At 39.6% G+C, this 18,977-nt stretch overlaps 1 protein-coding gene across 21 annotated transcripts in view; it reads right to left on the bottom strand.

The window, feature by feature from the left end:
• Positions 1-18,977, bottom strand: part of DTNB (dystrobrevin beta) — a 146,330-nt gene that overhangs the window by 59,667 nt on the left and 67,686 nt on the right. For all 21 annotated transcript variants that reach the window (XM_045580622.1, XM_045580624.1, XM_045580628.1 and 18 more), the window contains exon 9: positions 17,493-17,617. In XM_045580622.1, the coding sequence (XP_045436578.1) occupies positions 17,493-17,617 (125 nt within the window). The remainder of the gene's footprint in view (positions 1-17,492; positions 17,618-18,977) is intronic.

The raw sequence follows: 18,977 nt of genomic DNA, 5'->3' as shown, positions 1-18,977 counted from the left end.
ATAAAAGCAGTTCACCAAGGGGCAGCTGAAACAGACCAGCCAGCCAGTGTGCACTGCTGAGTGACAGTTCAGGGACCTCTTGCAGGGCATCCACAGGATGAGAATGCCCGACCCTCAGAGTCATCCTGTGGCCTCTTATCATCCTGAGGCCCAGTGCACGAATCTGTGCACCGGTGGGGGTCCCTCGGCCTGATCTGCGGGATAGGACTGAACCCGGATCTCTGACATCTCCTAAGGGGTCCTGGATTGTGACAGGGCACAGACCAGGCTGAGAGACCTCACCGGTTGGCCAGCCAGGGAGGAATCATGGGAGGGCTCTAGGGCGTGTCTGGCCTGTTTCATTCAGTTCCTATCTGCCGGAACCCAGCACCAAGCTAACCTACCAATCAGAGCGTCTGCCTCCTGGTGGTCAGTGCATGTCAGAGCCACTGGTTAACCAGTTGACTGTCTGCCCCCTGGTGGTCAGTGCATGTCATAACAAGCGGTTGAGTGGCCTTAGCATATCATTAGCATATTATGCTTTGATTGGTTGAACGGCCCTCTGGACAACGGGACACTTAGCATATTAGGCTTTTATTATATAGGATCTACATCAGTAGCTCTTAAACCTATCTCCCTGGTCTCCAGCTCCACTGCCATCAGCACATGTCAACCTGCCATCTAGTGTAGCAAATAATTCAAGTTTTTGACTAGTCCACTGTCCATAAAATCTTTCCATTGTCACTGGCCTGATTTCTTATGGCCACAATTGCTTTCCTAAGCATGGCTCTCATGTCACCATTGTGCCCCATGCCATCAATTCTCTACCAGTCTCCCAAATTAAGACTAACATCTTCCTCTCTGTGGCCACTGCCTACACACTGCAGCCTCAGCTTCCCACTCTGTCCTAATGTTCACTGCTTCCTTATACTTTCTGAGTATCCTGGGCAAATATGCAACTCTGTTCAAACACAGGCCCTTGGACTTTTCTGCCACAGTAAAACAAAACAAAACAAAAATGGCAAAGGATATCTAAATATTTACACTAAAAACAGGGGAAGTCTAAATGAAACCCAGACTAACAACCCAAGGGTCTGCAAAAGAATTCCACCATTTGCTTAGTTAAGTGAGAGGCGAAAAAGACAACCCAACCCACCGGACAGCTAAGTAGATAATATAAACACACTGACATCCATGATAAAAAGCTACAGAATAAAACACTAGATGCAGGTGTTAGGATGCTTGGCAGAAAAATGAAAGAGTGGATTTAAATGACATTGGAAATACAGTAAAAACAAAATAGTGGCGGGATAGTATCTTTCAAGGCGACACACTCAAAGGATATTGAGGGTGGGGTGTGGCAGGGGGGAGAGCAGAGCACAGAACGTGAAGGGCAACGTAAACAATAACGGGCAAACTTAATTTCATGAAGAAAAAACCCTACGGGACACTTGAGACTGAAATACCTCCCCTTTGGAATAAAAAACACACCAAAGGGGCCGAAGAGGCCGCGGAGAGGGGAGAGAACACCCGGGGGGAGGATCGGGTCCTGTTCCCGCCTGGTGCTCGGCAGATTCGGCGGCCTGGACAAAGCGGCCCTTTGTGCCGCGGCGGAGTGACCTGGAGAGGAAGAGGGCCGGTTCTAGAACAGTGGTTTCACAGGTGGTTCCCCGGGCATCAAAGGATTCCACAGACTGCTTCAGTGACCACAGAGGAGAGCAAGTCCCCGGGCCGGCCGCCGCCCAGCCAGGGCAGCGCCCCGTCTGACCGCACACAGCTTCGCAAGGCGCCGTGCTCCGCGGCTGCTCTGACTCGGCGTTTTCCCCCCGCCGTTTGTCCCCACGGCCTTTACATTAGCAGCCTCGGCCATCCTGACTCATCGTGCCTGGCTCCTTTCTTTCGTGGTCCTTTCACAATCTGCAGTTACATAGAATCAGTGTTTGCTTTTTAACTGGTCTCCCTCAAGCTTCCTGAAGGCAGAGCCCAGGGGTTGGTCCCACCGCTGTGTTCACACGTGTACCTACATCAGAACCGCACGCAGTGGGTGCTCAGCAATTACTGATTCGGTGATGACATTTTATGAATTTACTTCCCATTCCAATCTATTTAAAAGTGCAAACTGGGGAAGGCCTCCCCTGAGCTGAATTTTAAATGGAAAAGATGTTCTAGCAAGGAATTCTAAGGGAGATGGCTAACAAGCTAAAATTCTTGAGTGGGAGGGTAATGATGGCTAAAGAGCTGAATAATATTCTCAGGAAGACACCTGAATACATGACAGCAACTTCTCAGATGGGCCAAATGCATCAGGCCGACTCTGCCTGTAAAATCAGTCTTGGTATTTCATTTCTGGACCAAAAGAATCTAAAATAAATTTTAAATGCCCTAACACATTTAGGAAGTTTGCCAAGGGAATAAAAAAAACCCACACACACCATCTCACTGAATGTCTACCTAAGTCTCTGTGTAAAAGGCTCACAGAGACCCTCGGAGACGGTGCTATGACAGTGAATTTTAAATTGGTTGGAGAAGCGGTTGAGGAACTTCTTGTTCAAGGTGGCAGACTGAGGACATGCTAAGAGCTCACCCTCCTGTACAAAGAAAAATGGTTTAAAGTTATAAAAATAAGCTAAGACATGCATAGCGAGAATTAAAACAAAAAGGCCTAACTCCCTTTAAGCCTAATAAAATAAAGAAGCATTTATTCCCACACCCCAAGGAAGAAAATCAACAAGAAGCCACTGTGGTGTGGTGTCCAGGGCCGCCTATGGGGAGGCTGGGACTTAACCCCCTCCCCCCCCAACACCCAGAGAAAACAGAGCATCTAAAAACTCTTTAAAATGAGTATACTGAATATCCTCAGACACCCAAAGGGCAGACTAGCAACCATAAAATGTTCTGAAAAATAAACTAGGGATTGAAAAATGAAAATTATAATTATTGAGATTTTAAAAACTTACAGATATGCTGAATATAAGACTAAGTACAACTGAAGATTGATAGTACATTTTGTTTTAGTTAAGACACGTGAGAGCTAAACTGTGTTCTAAAGTTTATGTCTCAGAGTTCCAGAGAGACCAGAAGGGTTGGAGAAAAGGCAATGGCATCTGAAACAGACAATGGCTGAGAATGTTCCAGAACTGAGGAATGACATGAGCCTACAGAGGAAGAATCTTCTGAATATTAAAACAAAATAAACAGAACAACAACAAAAAAAGCTCACATCCTGTAAATATAATAAAACTTCAGATTACCTGTGCTATAAAGAAAATCCTAAAAGTTACCAACAAAATATGAGAAATTCAACAGAAAGAAGGGAGAATCAGGTTGTTATTAGCAAATTTATTACAAGATAATAGAAGAATAATATCTCCAAAGAATGAAGGGAAAACAACTTTTGCTAGACTTTAAATCCAGCCCGATTACCATTCAGCAGTGAGGGTGGATAACTGTTAGGCAAGCAACGGAAATAAAAGACATCCAAAACAATCTTCAAAAAGAACAAAGATGGAGGATACGTACTTCCTGATTTCAGACTTACTACAAACCTTTCAAAGGAGTCTAGCTTGCTTTGCGTTACGTAAAAGGTCGGAGCTATTCATACATACTCTCTCTTGCTACACAGAAATCCCTAATTAATATCTGAAATTAGTGCCTCTGAAAGTTTCTCAGTCTAAACACTGTGCAAGAATTGATCAATAGATTCTTTTTAAAAAATATATATTTTTACTGATTTTTTTTTTTTTTTTTTTTTTTTTTTTTACAGAGAGGAAGGGAGAGGGATAGAGAATTAGAAACATCAATGAGAGACATCGATCAGCTGCCTCTTGCACACCTCCCACTGGAGGTGTGCCCACAAGCAAGGTGCATGCCTTTGACCAGAATCGAACCTGGGACCCTTCAGTCTGCGGGCTGACGTTCCATCCACTGAGTCAAACCAGTTAGGGCATGATCAATAGATTCTGAAGGCTTTCACATCAACTATCTAGCAGGTTTTCCTGCCCTGCCTGGAGCTCCATTCCACAGCCATGCCTCCGTGTTCATTGCAGCGCTGGAATGCCCAGAGTAGAGGTACAGCTGACAGTGGTTCTCTCTCTGCTTCTCCACTCTTCACTGTCCTCCTGTCCCCATAGAAAGCTGGGGGAAATGACAAATGGACACAGTCCCAGAAAGCTAACAGATGCTGCTGTGAACTGTACAAAGCGACTTTGATGATGTATTAGAAGGGGTCTACAGTATTTTTTTATGTCAAAGATGGTAAACTCTTGGATCCACTAGTACTTTTTCATTTAACTTACCCCAGTGCACCTACATCTGACTTGCTTCATTTACGTTGACATGATCAAGTTCATTTTTGGAGACCTTTCTTGGGGAAAAAAATCACCTTATATTTGGGGTTGCTTCCCCTAGTTTTAAAAAGGAAAGAATATATAAAAGCTTGCGGCCATTTGTACAATATTTATATTTATCCCATTTCTCTTCTTTCTTCGTTGCTACTTCTAACATTTAAGATCACAACAAGTCAGGGGTGTAAGGCCCACGAAATCATTTGGTCTGGCCCGGCCGAGTTAATTAAATGTTTGATCAAATATAGCAGGCTAATTTTTAAGTTGATAACTTTGTATGGCCCACAATCATGTTCTAAATATCCCAATGGCCCTTGGTAGAAAACGGGTTCCCCACCCCTGCAATAAATTATTGATAAAAATACCATGTTTTCATTTTCATGACTCAGTGTCATCCAAACTCTTTAAATGCATCTTTGTCATCACTGTCATTGATGTAACTAAAGGTTCTCTAAGTCATCACACAGTCCTCCGGTGGAGTGATGGTCATTTCTGCCCAAACTACTTCCAAACAGTGACTCTGTAGCTGGTATCTCAATGGGAAACTTACCACAAGCTTCTCCTGTTATACGAAGGCAGCTGGCATTTTCATCTGTGATCACATAATGCCTTTTTATTTTTAAAATTGAATTTAACCCTTTCTACACACATAATTAATAAGCTTGATCTAATGGGGATAAGGGGAACACTGCACTCAATAATCTGAGAATCTTTTTAAACATACAGAGAATGTTTAGAAAAATTGTTCAGACGCTAGGGCAGAAAAAGAAATCTCAGCTCTATCAGGATATTCAATATAACCCCTGAAAGTCTTATGTGAATATTAGGGAAACAACTGGAATCAGTTAACTGAACAATCATTTAAAGAAGTAAGACACTAAGTAACAGGGTTTGATCCTTACATGTTTTCTCTATCTAAACATCATCTCTAAGTTGCCAATATTTCCAAGCTGCACATGTCCCATGAACGCCTTCTAGATTTATATCTGAGCATAAAAAATAAAACAAAACAAACAAACAAAAAACTCAACAGGTCCAAAATGGAGCTCTCATTCTATCCAAACTATAGATTTCCCCATCTCTATCGTTCCAGCCATTCAGGCTCAACTGACTTCTCTTTTTCTCTAATATTCCACATCCAATCTGCCAGCAAGATTATTATCCTTCCATTTTATACCAGTTTTATATTTTTAAGCTCTCAGAAGGGCTGAGCTCACACAGACAACATCCATCACAGTTTAATCAATTTCCCAAAATGAAGAGGTTCAATATTCATCTCAAGAAATTCTATGGAGAAGCTCTTAATAAGAACGTTTTTCTCCCTGGCCAGTGTGGCTCAGTGGTTGAGTGTTGGCCTATGAACTAGGAGGTCACTGTTTCCTGGTCAAGGCACATGCTTGCATTGTGGGCTTGATCTCCAGTGTGGGCATGCAGGAGGTGGCAGATCGATGATTCCCTCTCAACATTGATGTTTCAATCTCTCTTTCCCTCTCCCTTCCTCTCTGAAATAATTTTTTTTAAAAAAAATAATGTTTTTCTTATAATAAACTGGACACTGAAAATAAGTGAAAAATAACAGTAGGGCTTATAGAGAATTAAACATGAGTTGGCGACAACTTGGAAGAAATGACTAAAGAGAATAAAAAAGTCATTTAAATTCCAAAAAGAATTCTGCTTAAAAAAAAAAAAAGTGAAAAACTAAAAAGGAAGATTATTCAATACAATTTAGCAGACTATTTCCTTGAATTCATGCTTGGAGGCACGGTATTCAGTTTTATCCATAAGATGGTTCCATTAACATTATCCAAAAGGGAAAAAATAAGTAAGACAAAAGGGAAAGGTTACTTTACCAAAGGAGAAGATAGCTTATTTTTACCTCATCTTGAGCTCTAGGATATTTTAAAGTTGTAACATAAGAATTTTGCCCCAAAAGCTCATTTTGAAAAAATACAGTTTTTACAATGTGAATGACTTCTCTTTGATTGCCTTCCAAAGCTTTAGTAAGATCAGCAACGTCATATCAAATAAACCAGCAAGGCCCTATACTGTGACCTTGAAAAGAGGGGACTACCTGAAAATCGCCAAATTTAATGTCTTTCAACTAGAATTTACCACTGTGCTCCGTGCTGTGGAAGCACCAGTCAGTAGAGTTAGTCCCACAAATACCTAGAATATGCCAGCACTGAGAACACACAGCCCCAGGCCTCAGGAAACTGATGTTGTGAAGGACATCTTCAGGATGCCCAGGTCCAGTACAGACTTAAGAAGTCCTTACAGAAGGAGACGGCCTTTCCCTGGGTGCCCAAGTGACGGACAAACCAACCAGAGCTAAAGGAATTTAGGGAAGGAAAGACAAGATCCATAGGAGTTAGCTGCTTCTAGGTTTCTAAGGCTTTATGGATAGGACAGAATTTAAGCTTGGGGTGTGGATATACAACACGTGGGAGTCTAAAAGAGGCAAGAAGGGCATTCAGGAAAAGGGGTTGTTGGGCTAGGACTGTGGTCGGCAAACTGCGGCTCGAGAACCACATGCGGCTCTTTGGCCCCTTGAGTGTGGCTCTTCCACAAAATACCACGGCCTGGGTGAGTCTATTTTGAAGAAGTGGCATTAGAAGAAGTTTAAAAAATTTGGCTCTCAAAAGAAATTTCAATCGTTGTACTGTTGATATTTAGCTCTGTTGACTAATGAGTTTGCCGACCACTGGGCTAGGACATCATGAGCTAGCTCAGAGGGGCAGGCAGGGATATAAGAGTTTTAAAGGGGAGAAAGAAGGCAGGTCTAACCAGAGCCGAGGCTTTGTACCACATAAATTTAGCAGCAGAAGATATGATTTAAAAGGCAAGGTGGTCCCAGATACACAGGGCCTTGAATACCAGCAAGAGCAGTGCCTCCTTAATTCTATAGGCAGTGAAGTGTTGTGGAGTTTTGAACAGGGAAGTAATATGTCAAAGGCAGTGATTCAAGAAGATTAATTTGGTAGAAATATGTAGACCGATTTGATATTTAAGAATAAAAGGACAAATTCAGTAGGTGGTAAACTCATCTGGGCAATATAAAACCTGTAAGGGTACTAAGAAATATTCAGATTATTCTTAATTGGAACAAGGTCACAGGATACTCATCCTATTAAGAAATTCCACTCAATGAATATAATTCTGAGGCTCAATGCCCACATGAAATTACATTATAGGTATACCCTAGGTTTGACTAGGGAAGAAATAAAGCTTAAGAAAAAAAGCAGATTTCTCCATTATTAAGAATTATTACTTTTCAAAAATACATTTTTAGTAATCATAATGAACTGGAGTACTATGACTTCCAATTCCCAATTTTTTTCACTTTAAAAAAATAATTGAGATAAAATTGGTATGTAACATTATATAAGTTTCAGGTGTACAACATTATAATTCAATTTCTATGTACACTACACTGATCATCACCAAAAGTCTAGCTTCCATTCTTCACCATACAACTGAACCCCTTAATTCATTTCACCCTACCACCAACCCTCTTCCCCTCCGGTAACTACCCATCTGTTATTTGTATCTAGTTTATTTTTGTTTTATTTATTTGTGGGGTTTATTTTAAAGATCGCATCTATATATATGAAAGCCTAAGCAACCGTCCAACCATCTGACCATCTGACCAGTAGCTATGACATGCAATGACTACCAGGGGGCAGACGATCTGACTAGTAGCTATGATGCACACTGACCACCAGAGGGCAGACGCTCAATGCAGGAGCTGCTCAGCTGCAGTGACTTGGCAGCTGCGGTTCTCAGTGACGCACGTTGAGCCAGAGAGGAGGGAGCCTGATTCTGGGGTGTGTCACCCGAGAACCGCCCTCTCGAAATACGGGACCCCTCGGGGGATGTCAGAGAGCTGGCTTTGGCCTAATCCCTGCAGGCCAGTCCGAGGGACCCCCACCAGTGCACAAATCACTGCACCAGACCTCTAGTACATAAATAAATAAAACCATACAGTACCGGTCTTTTTTCATCTGACTTATTTCACTTAGGGTAATACTAATAAAATCCCAATAAAATATGGAGTTCAGTTAATTATAATATCAATGCTGGTTCTCTCCCACTCTCCCTAAAAACCAATGGAAACATATTCTCGGTTGAGGATTAAAAAATAAATAAAAATAAAAGCAGAGTGCTCTAACGTGGTAAACAGAGAGAGAAAAATCCCCAAGGGAAGGGTAAAGTGGACCAAAGCCACAGCCACTTGTAAACAATTACCCTCCTAGGACTAAGCCTTGACTTCTGTTGAATTAAGTAACGCTGTTTCTCCTCACTGCATCATAATCAATCATATGACACATGACATATAAAAGGCTGTTCAATGACACTAACCATAAGAGAAATGCAAATTAAGCCACAACGAGAGCCCTGGCTGGTGCGGCTCCATTGGCGCATCCTCCCGGGCCCCATGCACCGGAAGGTCACAGATTTGTTTCCATCAGGGCACACGCCTGGGTTGTGGGTTCCATCCAGACTGGGCGTGTGTGTGCGCGCGCGTGGAGTGGGGGGAGGGGGGGGCTGATTGATGTTTTTTTCTCTCTCTAAAATCAATTAAAAAGAAAACCAATGACATCACATCACACCTGTCAGAATGACTATCATCAATAAATCAACAAACAACAAGCATTGGCCAGGATGTGGCGAAAAGGGAACCCTCATGCAATGGTGGTGGGAATGCAGATTGGTACAGCCACTGTGGAAAGTGGTATGGAGTTACCTCAAACAATTAAAAATGGAACTGCCTTCTGACCCACTCACTCCAAAGAAATCCGAAACACGAATTTTAAATAATATATGCACCCCTATGTTCATCGCAGTGTCATTTACAACAGCCAAGATTTAGAAGCAGCCCTAGTGTCCATCAGGAGGTGAGTGGAGGAAATTACACAATAGAATGCTACTCAGCTGTAAAAAAGAAGGGAATCTTATAGTATTATGGTAAGTGAAATAGTCCAGTCAGAGAAAGACAAGTACCATATGATTTCACTTACACATGGAATCTAATGAACAAAACAAAGTGACCAAGTAGAGACAGACTTGAGGATACAGAGAACAGACTGACAGCTGTCAGAGGGGAGGGAGCTGGTGGCTGGATAAAGAGGGTGAAGGGATTAAGCAAAGAAAAGAAGACTCAAGAGCACAGATAACAGCATGGTGATTGCCAGAGGGAGGAGGGGGGTGGAGGGAAGTATGAGAGGGTAAGTGGGGGATAAATGGCGGTTTAAGGAGACTTGACTTGTGGTGGTAAACACACAATACAACATGCGGATGGCGTGTTGTAGAATTGTATATCTGAAGCCTATATAATTTTATTAACCAAGGTCACCCAATAATTTCAATAAAAAAAGAAAGGTAATGGTGATTAACCACTAATTAAATAAATGAGGTATAAGGACTATGTGGTTAGATAATTAGATCTTAAGCAACAGCAAATTGCTTGAAATTAGGTTAGCAGAGAGTCTATCAGAGACATCAAGAGCTGAAAGTTTTATAAACATATTTTGAACAAAAGAAAAACTAATTTCTTCCAGAGACTTAGAAGCAGGGAAAGTTGCTCGAGTGTTGATGATAGCTGCACTGGTTTTGTCTGAGATTTATTTGACAAACCTTGTTTACTTAATATTCTCGACTCTCCATGAAAATAGCGCAACAAACTAATCAAGGAAATATGCCTGACATCTAGTGGAAGCTTTAGGTACTGTAGGTATGTGACTAATTGTCTCTGAAAAAACCTAAAAGGGTGGGTGGGTGGGTGGGCTATATGGCTGTTTATGACTGCATATAAATCACAATTAGTGACATTCAATCATTCAATGTATTTTAGTGTCTACCATGCACCAGGCACTAGTCTAGGCACCGGGAATTCGGTGAAGAACAAGACAGAGTCTCGGCTTTTGTGAAATGATTTACTTTATCCCAAGGGAAAGACTTCAAAAGTCTAGAACACAGTGTTTATGGCATCCTAACCTCTTAAAGCATCTTCAGACACATTATTCTTAACAATATCCTGAGATAATTAAAATAAATTTTATTATCACCAGTTTCACAGAAAAGCAAACTGATTTCTGTTGATATATAGTGTGTGTGTATATATATTTTTTATATATTTTTTCTTCTATCATTTCACATTGTGTTCCTTCTATTTTTCAACCACCAAAATTATAGTCATTCAATGTTCTCTCTCAATTGTAAAACTATCCACAGAGTGCAAACAATGGTTCCATTACTGTATGTTTCCATAATAACGATTTTTCAGCATGTTTGGAAACTGAGGTGCATGGGTTAGAGTTATACACTCTAGTCCCAACCTCGATATATGATCTCACTAATGCTGTTTCCTGCTCTGTTACAGATTCGTGACACTTATATGGCAAAGGCTGCTGTGAAGGCTGCTGCAAAGGTTAAGAAAAAGGTGAGCAAAGGACTCAAAACACTCTGGCTGACCCATAAGTATAACGAACTCATGAATCTCAAATCCATGAGGCTCTGAATAAATCTCTATGTCAAAAATGAAATGTGAGCAGTTAATACTGCAATATACTCTACCCCTGAGGTTCAATTCCTTTGCCAAATTTTCATTTAGGTTTTAATTTTGTTTCTGGGTATGCAATAATGGTAAGACCTATAATTTTTTTTTTTTTTACATTACAGCCTTCTCTCCATCTCCATTCCCACCATGATCATTCAGGCCACTCTCACCTCTCACCTGGCCAATGGGGAAAAAACAAACAAAACCCTAGGTGGCTCATATTTTTCACCCTTGTCCCACTGCCTATTTCCACACCATAGGCAATAATTTTTCTTAAATACAACATTCAACCTGTCCCTCTCCTATCTAAAACCCTTCAGTTTGGCATAATGTCCAAAATCTCTGGTGACCTTCACCTCGTTCGCAGCCTTCCTGTTGCCCTGGGTCCTAGCTCCCCTCTCTGCCCTCCACCTGCCTAACCCTATTCATCTTTTAAGCTTCACCCTAAATGTTATTTATCACAGAAGCCTTTCTTAAACTGCCAATAAGATTAAAAAAAAAAAAAAAAGACATAAGGTAAAGACTTCTTGTTAGAAAATTACACAGAGAGGATTTATATAATTTCTCAGAGCTTCCAGGTGAGTATCAATTGCTAAAAGGAAGGCAAAATTAAAAATGCAACAAAGTCATCAGAAAAATAATGGAGCAGGGACAAATGGCTACCCATTAAAAAAATAAACGTAAATTCTATCTCATATCTGACAACAATAATAAAAGGGGGAAACAGAAATGAGAACTTTTTTATAGGCAGATATTTTTATTACCTTGAGGTAAGAACATTATTTCAAATATGAAAGGGAAGCCACAAACCATGAAGAAAAACTTTTAACAAATTTGACCTTTAAATTAAAAATTTGATTAAGAAAAAGTTGAGGCATTTACAAATTCAGATAAATTTTGCAGCATGTATTCTAATAATACTGAATGTAAACTATAATTAAGAAATATATTTTTTTTAAATCCAGCTTACAATTTTCAAGAAGCATACTTGAAAACCCAAGGACATAGAAAGGTTGAAAGTAAAAGGATGGCACATACCTAGCAAAAAATATTAAAAGACATTACTAGCAGATAAAATAGACTTGAGAATAGGATTATCAGGAATAAAGAGAGTTACTACATTAAACTAAATTTTCCATTTCCTAGTGAAATGTATAATTTGAAAAAAATAAATAAGGCTATAGAAGATTTGAATAATGTAATTAACAAAGCTGACTTCATAGATATATAGTTGTTTACTACAAATTCTGCACCCAACAAGCACAGAATAAGTGCTATTTTCAAATTTACTTGGAACAGGATAAAAACTAGATTATATGTTAGATAATAAGTATGTGTCAACAAATTTAAAATAACTAAATAATGTAGACCAAAATGAAATTAAACTAAAAATTAATAACAAAAAGGGAACTAGAGAACCTCCATATATTTGGAAAATAAGGAAGTATACTTCTCAAAGAAGAAATCATAACAGACCTTAGAAACATTTAGGACTAAACAAAAAAATTATATAACAAACCCTGGGACACCAGTCAGATAGTGCTTAAAGAAATTAATAGCCTTAAATGTGTATATCAGAAAAAATAGCTTGGAATGTATTTAAAGAAGTTAGAAAAAGCCTAAACCGGTTTGGCTCAGTGGATAGAGTGTCGGTCTGCGGACTGAAAGATCCCGGGTTCGATTCCAGTCAAGGGCATGTACCTTGGTTGTAGGCATATCCCCAGTGGGGGGTGTGCAAGAGGCAGCTAATCGATGATTCTCTCACGTCGATGTTTCTAACTCTCTATCCCTCTCTGTAAAAAATCAATAAAATATATATATTTAAAAATCTTTCCACAAAGAAGGCTAAAGGGTAAATAACTCCAATCTTAAACAAGCTCTTCTAAAAGATATAAACAGAGAGAATGCTCCTCAAGTTTTTGGAGAAAGCCAACTTTGTCCTAAAGAAACAAACAAATAAACAACAACAAAAACAAGGGAAATTACTGAACCCATAAACGCAGGAAAAAACTAAATAGAATATTAACAAATGAAATCAAATAGTGTATTAAAAGGAGAGTCAATTTATATTTATTCCAGGGTTGTCTAAAAAACAGCAATGTAATTCATTACATTAATAGAATAAAGAAGCTCATAGGAAAAGTAATAAAATTTAAAATCCATTCATGACAAACAGAAAGCAGTCTTAGTGAACTGGTAATGAAAGGCAACCTCCTTTACCTGATAAACAGTTTATACAAAGACTACATCACACAGCATTCTGAAAGCATTCTCTTTGGGATTAGCAATAACACAAGAATGCCTATTAAACTGCTTCTGTTCAATACTGCCCTGGAGGTTCCAGCCAGCATTCTAAGACCAAAAGGCGGGTGTGGGGGGAGAGTATGATTAATGCTTAGAAGTATAAGGAGTGGGAAAGAGGAAACAAAGCTGTCACTGTTTGCAGGTGATATAATTATTTAGTGAAAACCCAAAAGAATCTGAATACAAATTACTAGAACTAATGAGCAGGTTAAGCAAGATGACTGCATAGTGGATTAAAATACAAAACCAATTTGCAGTTCCATACACCAGAAACAAATAGTTAGGACACATAGTTTCAAAAAGGGTACCATTGGCACAACCATATACATTTGCCAAAACTCAGAGCATGGTACACTTAACGTGGATGTATTTTATTGCATGTAAATTATATCTTTAAAAAACTGTAGGAAGCCGAAACCGGTTTGGCTCAGTGGATAGAGCGTCGGCCTGCAGACTGAGGGGTCCCGGGTTCGATTCTGGTCAAGGGCATGTACCTTGGTTGCGGGCACATCCCCAGTGGGGGGGTGCGGGGGGCAGCTCATCGATGTTTCTATCTCATCGATGTTTCTAACTCTCTATCCCTCTCTCTTCCTCTCTGTAAAAAAAATCAATAAAATATATTAAATAAATAAATAAACAAAAAACAAACAAACAAATAAGTAAATAACTGTAGGAAAAGCATTATGGAGAAAGATAGTTGGAGAAAGTCAGTTGGAGAAAGATAGATATCACATGATCTCACTCATTTGTGGAATATGATGAACAACATAAACTGATGAACAAAAACAGACCCAGAGACAGACAAGCATCGATCAGACCGTCAGAGAGAAGGCAGGGGCGGGTTGGGGGAAGGAGAAGAGCTCAACCAAAGGACTTGTATGCATGCATATAAGCCTAACCAATGGACACGGACACTAGGGGGGTGAAAGCATGAGTGGGGGGGGCAGGGGAGAGAAGGACACATATGTAATACCTTAATCAATAAAAAAAATTTTTTTAAACTGTAGGAAAAAAGGTACCATTTGCAACAGCAAGTGTAAAGTATACAACAATTAATCTAACATATATAAGGCCTATCTGGGGGAAATTATAAAGTTTTATTGAACCCTAGCTGGTTTGGCTCAGTGGACAGAACATTGGCCTATAGGCTGGCAGATTCAAGGTTCGATTCCGTTTAAGGGCATGTACCTCGGTTGCAGACTCAATTCCCGGCCCTCGGAGGGCAAACCAATTGGTGTGTCTCTCTCATATCGATGCTTCTCTCTCAGTCTCTCCCCCTACCTTCCACTCTCTCTAAAAAAAAAAAATCAATGGAAAAATATCATTGGGTGAGGATTAACAAAAATAAAAATTAAAAAATAAAGCTTTGCCGAAACCGGTTTGGCTCAGCGGTAGAGCGTCGGTCTGCGGACTGAAAGGTCCCAGGTTCAATTCCGGTCAGGGGCATGTACATTGGTTGCGGGCACATCCCCAGTGGGGGGTGTGCAAGAGGCAGCTGGTCGATGTTTCTCTCTCATCGACGTTTCTAGCTCTCTATCTCTCTCCCTTCCTCTCTGTGGAAAATCAATAAAATATATATTTTTTAAAATAATAAAAAATAAAGCTTTATTGAAAGACATAAAGGGATGTGTTTAAATAAATGGAAAGATGTAACATATCCATGGAATGAAATATTTAATACTCTAAGAGGTCAATTTCCCCAAGTTGATCTTTAGATTCAATTAATAGCTGATCAAAATCCAATAAAATTTTATGAGGAACTCATTAAATTGATTCTAAACTTTATATGAAAGAGCAAAGGACAGACACGACACTCTTTAAAAAAGATTACTGCCCTGACCAATTTGGCTCAGTGGAGAGCATCAGCCTCTGGACTGAAGGGTCCTAGGTTTGATTCCAGTCAAGGGCATATACCTTGGTTGGAGGCACATCCCTAGTAGGGGGTGTGCAGGAGGCAGCTGGTAGATGTTTCTCTCTCATCGATGTTTCTAACTCTCTATACTTCTCCCTTCCTCTCTGTAAAGAAATCAGTATATTTAAAAAAATTAATTAATAGAATAAGAGATTACTTACTTCCTTATGGTAATTAAGATAGTGAGATACTGGCATAGGGATAAACAATTTAACCGAAGGAACAGAAGAGCGAGCCCAGACACCACACCGTGTATATCTGGAAACTTAACTTATGGAAGTGGTGACACTGCGAGTGGGGAAATGATGGGTTATCCAATAAATGGCTCTGAGACGAGTTATTACTCAAAAGCAGATAAAGAGACAAAGAGAATTACATATTCTAATTACACTATACATAAAAATCCACTTCAGATGAAATAAAGACATCAGTGGATAGGGACCATCTCAAAACATAAAAAGGAAAAAAAGAGAGAGAGAAAACACCACCACACTACAATGTTGGGATAGATAAGGACTTTTTAAAATATAAATAATGCAATATAAAAAGAATACTGACCAAAAAGGGGAAAATTTAACCCCAAAAATGGATTAAAGCAGTAAGTAAAATTCATTGAGGAACACAGTGGTGGGGGAGGGGAGCATTTTTCCCCCAGCGAGAAGCAGCAAGCAAAGGGAAAGTGGAGGAAAAACAAGACAGAAAGTGGATGCAATCCTGAAGTCAGTAGGCATGTTTTGAGCCATCAGTGTTGTGTAAGAGAGAAGCTCCCATTGAACTCTGAAGAGAGAACAAGTGCACACATCATAAAACTGGAACTACACAAAAGAACATACAGAATCACAGCTCACTGTCTGACTGTAATAATGGCATTAACTGTGAGTGCTGCAATATGGTGTTTAACATTTGAGTTTAATCCTTACTAAATCTCTGAAGGTTGACATAGATGGGAAACGGACAAAGAAATAGCACCAGTTTTGACAATAAAAGTAAAGGCAAAAGAAGACGGGAGAAATAGAAGCTATTAATTTCCTCTTTTTTACAGAGAAAAGAAGTTATAAAAAAATAGAGGTTTAAGAATATTATTTAAAATTATAAAATTGACCAACTTAAAAAAATGGTACTATAATTATTAAAAACTGGAGTGGGTTGATATATACAGTTATAAAGAAGGTTGGTTCCTTATACCACAGAAGGGGTTCAGTAATGTCCCAAATTGGTAAGTTAAGAAATGATGCTCTACTGAAACCAGTTTGGCTCAGTGGATAGAGCATCGGCCTGCAGACTGAAAGGTCCCAGGTTCAATTCCAGTCAAGGGCATGTACGTTGGTTGCAGGCACATCCCCAGTGCAAGAGGCAGCTGATCGATGATTCTCTCTCATTGATGTTTCTAACTCTCTATCTCTCTCTCTTCCTCTCTGTAAAAAAAATCAATAAAATATGTTAAAAAAAAAAAAAAGAAATGTGTTTTACATGTATTTATTGTTTAGAGATATGGAGGTAACCACTTGTAGATCTAAAAGCCAAACAAAAGTCAGTGAAGAGGGGAGGATGTGCTGCGTTTCATTTTAAGCTCTTCTGTATCACTGCATTTTCAAACCACGTGCTTGTATTAGTCTACCATCAGGGAGGTAAAATAAAATAAACATCTACTCCAACAGAAAAACTTCTAACACCTGATAAAGACTCATGACCAAAGAGCATACCAACTTTATCCAACTCAGTAAACTTAATATCCTTATTCAATTCAGAATGAAGAGATCATAATAGATCGTATATGAGATCATAATAGAGATCATAATAAAACTTATATAAGATCATAATAGAGATCATAAGAATAATCTTATTCTTCTTTGTTTCTTCTCCTCCTTACTTGTACTAACATTTTTGGTCCCTTTAGCTTTCTAGCATGAATAATCAATTAAAAATACACACACACACACACACACACACACACACGTTTTGTTTATAAAACAAAGCCTTGTGTTTCCTCATTTTCTCTCAACACAGAGAGAGTAAATCAGATTTTATTTCCATGTAGTCTACAGTTAAACTAAATTTTAAAACCTGTGGGCATTGCCGCTGTAGAGAAGAAATTACCTCATCCGCTGATTTACCAACAACCCAAGACAACCTTGCAAAACCCAGCCCAGTAACTACCCTTCCATGTGTTCATCTTTCTGTTGGAGACTGCTATACGTTTCTTAGAGTTCAGGACTCAGGAGCTAGGTTTCCACGTAGACATGTATGGCGATGTAAAGAGACGAAAGCTTGGAGTCTAAGTTCCCCCAAACCAGAAGGTTAAATGTTTATGTTAGGTGATATTTAATTTTGATCCAAGAGAATTTAGCAAGGTCTCCAGTTCAGTCTCATCCGCATCCATACCCACGTCTGTACTTACACTATATTTGCAAGGTCAAGTGGTTTCTCGGGTTGCTCAGGAAAAACAGGATGCGGGGGTTCTCTGGTGGGTACACACCCCAAAGATTTACTAATTGCATGGCTCAGCTTCTTTGCAGGGGATTTCTGTGTCAAAGCAGAAAATAAGGAAATAAGGAATTAAAGAAATAAGGAATTAAATCTTCAAAGGCATGAGAAAGAATTTCAAAAGAAATGGAGACAAGAGCTATAGGAAAAAAAAAAAAGCTTTTCAAACACGAACTATGCCTCATTATAACCAACATCAATGAGTTCTACAGAAAGGAATCTACTGTTGTCGCAAGGTCATCTGTGGCCCTTCCCGTCTGTGCTTCCTTTCTCATCTCTACGTGCAGACATTCTGCCAACTTAATCTTAACTTTCCTTTTGAACAGCCCTATGCACCCTTTGCATGAAATCCCTCTTTTTGGTACGATGTTCAATTCCTTCACTGGAGTCAGAAATTATTTTTTGCCTAAAATGCTGAGAGCTCATGGCTTTTTAATAGTAGCAAATTATCTGACCAACCACACGGCAAAATGTGCCTATGAAGAGACTGTTCCCAAAATAAATGTGAGGCAGAAAACTTGGCGTTAAGGGTCCGGCTGTGAGTACAGACACAAATGAGTACCCTCACAGGCAGGCAGTGCACGCCAGACCTGTGACCGCATTACAAGATGCTGAGGTATGACAATAAGTTGGCGTACTGTTATATTTCTGTGGAACATAGAACAATACTCGCCAAAGCCAAAAAACGATCAAGTCTAAGATTTAATAGTAAATATGCACCAGGTAAGCAGTAGGCCATAATTACGTTTTCATTACTTATCGGAGGCTTTTTATAGGATACTGATTTTGATGTCCACCCAATTCCCTTTAAATAACACTGTTGTCTGAGATTTTCTTGGCAGGATGTTAACTGCAGAGAAGTTTAAATACGTCATCCTACTGCCTCTGCAGTGTATGACTGTATGCACCACCTTGACTGGAATATGGAACTTGCTTGTAACTGTAGACCTCATCCATACCATGTCTCCATTTAACTTTCATACGCTGCTTGAGTGTATTTTAACACAAAAATAAGCAAAAACCCGTCTGCTTTTAAGCAAAGTTAGGCGAAGTTGGTTAATACATTTGTTTAAAAAAAGATGGGATTAATATCAATTTCTTCAGAAATTTCATATATTGACTCAAAATCACCTACCACTATTCCTTTCAACCCTTTAGATTCTGGGGAAAGTCTAAAGGCAATCTAATTCCCTGAAAATCACACAAAGCTAAACAAAGCAGAAGTTCTGAAAATGCCACTTCCCTCCCCCCAACGGCTGTCCACTGGCCCTGAGCCCAGTGACTAACGGCAATGTGACTGACTGCTCCTCCTCGAACCCATCACCGACACTGCCCCAGACATGTCAGTCTTCTGCTCAAAATCGTTCGAGGCTGACAATCATGTATAGAATAAGATCTA

This window comes from Pipistrellus kuhlii, unplaced genomic scaffold (genome assembly GCF_014108245.1).
Source record: "Pipistrellus kuhlii isolate mPipKuh1 unplaced genomic scaffold, mPipKuh1.p scaffold_m20_p_13, whole genome shotgun sequence".
Lineage (NCBI taxonomy): Eukaryota > Metazoa > Chordata > Mammalia > Chiroptera > Vespertilionidae > Pipistrellus > Pipistrellus kuhlii.
The sequence above is the reverse complement of the archived record's forward strand: the minus strand, read 5'-3'. Positions and strand labels throughout refer to the sequence as shown.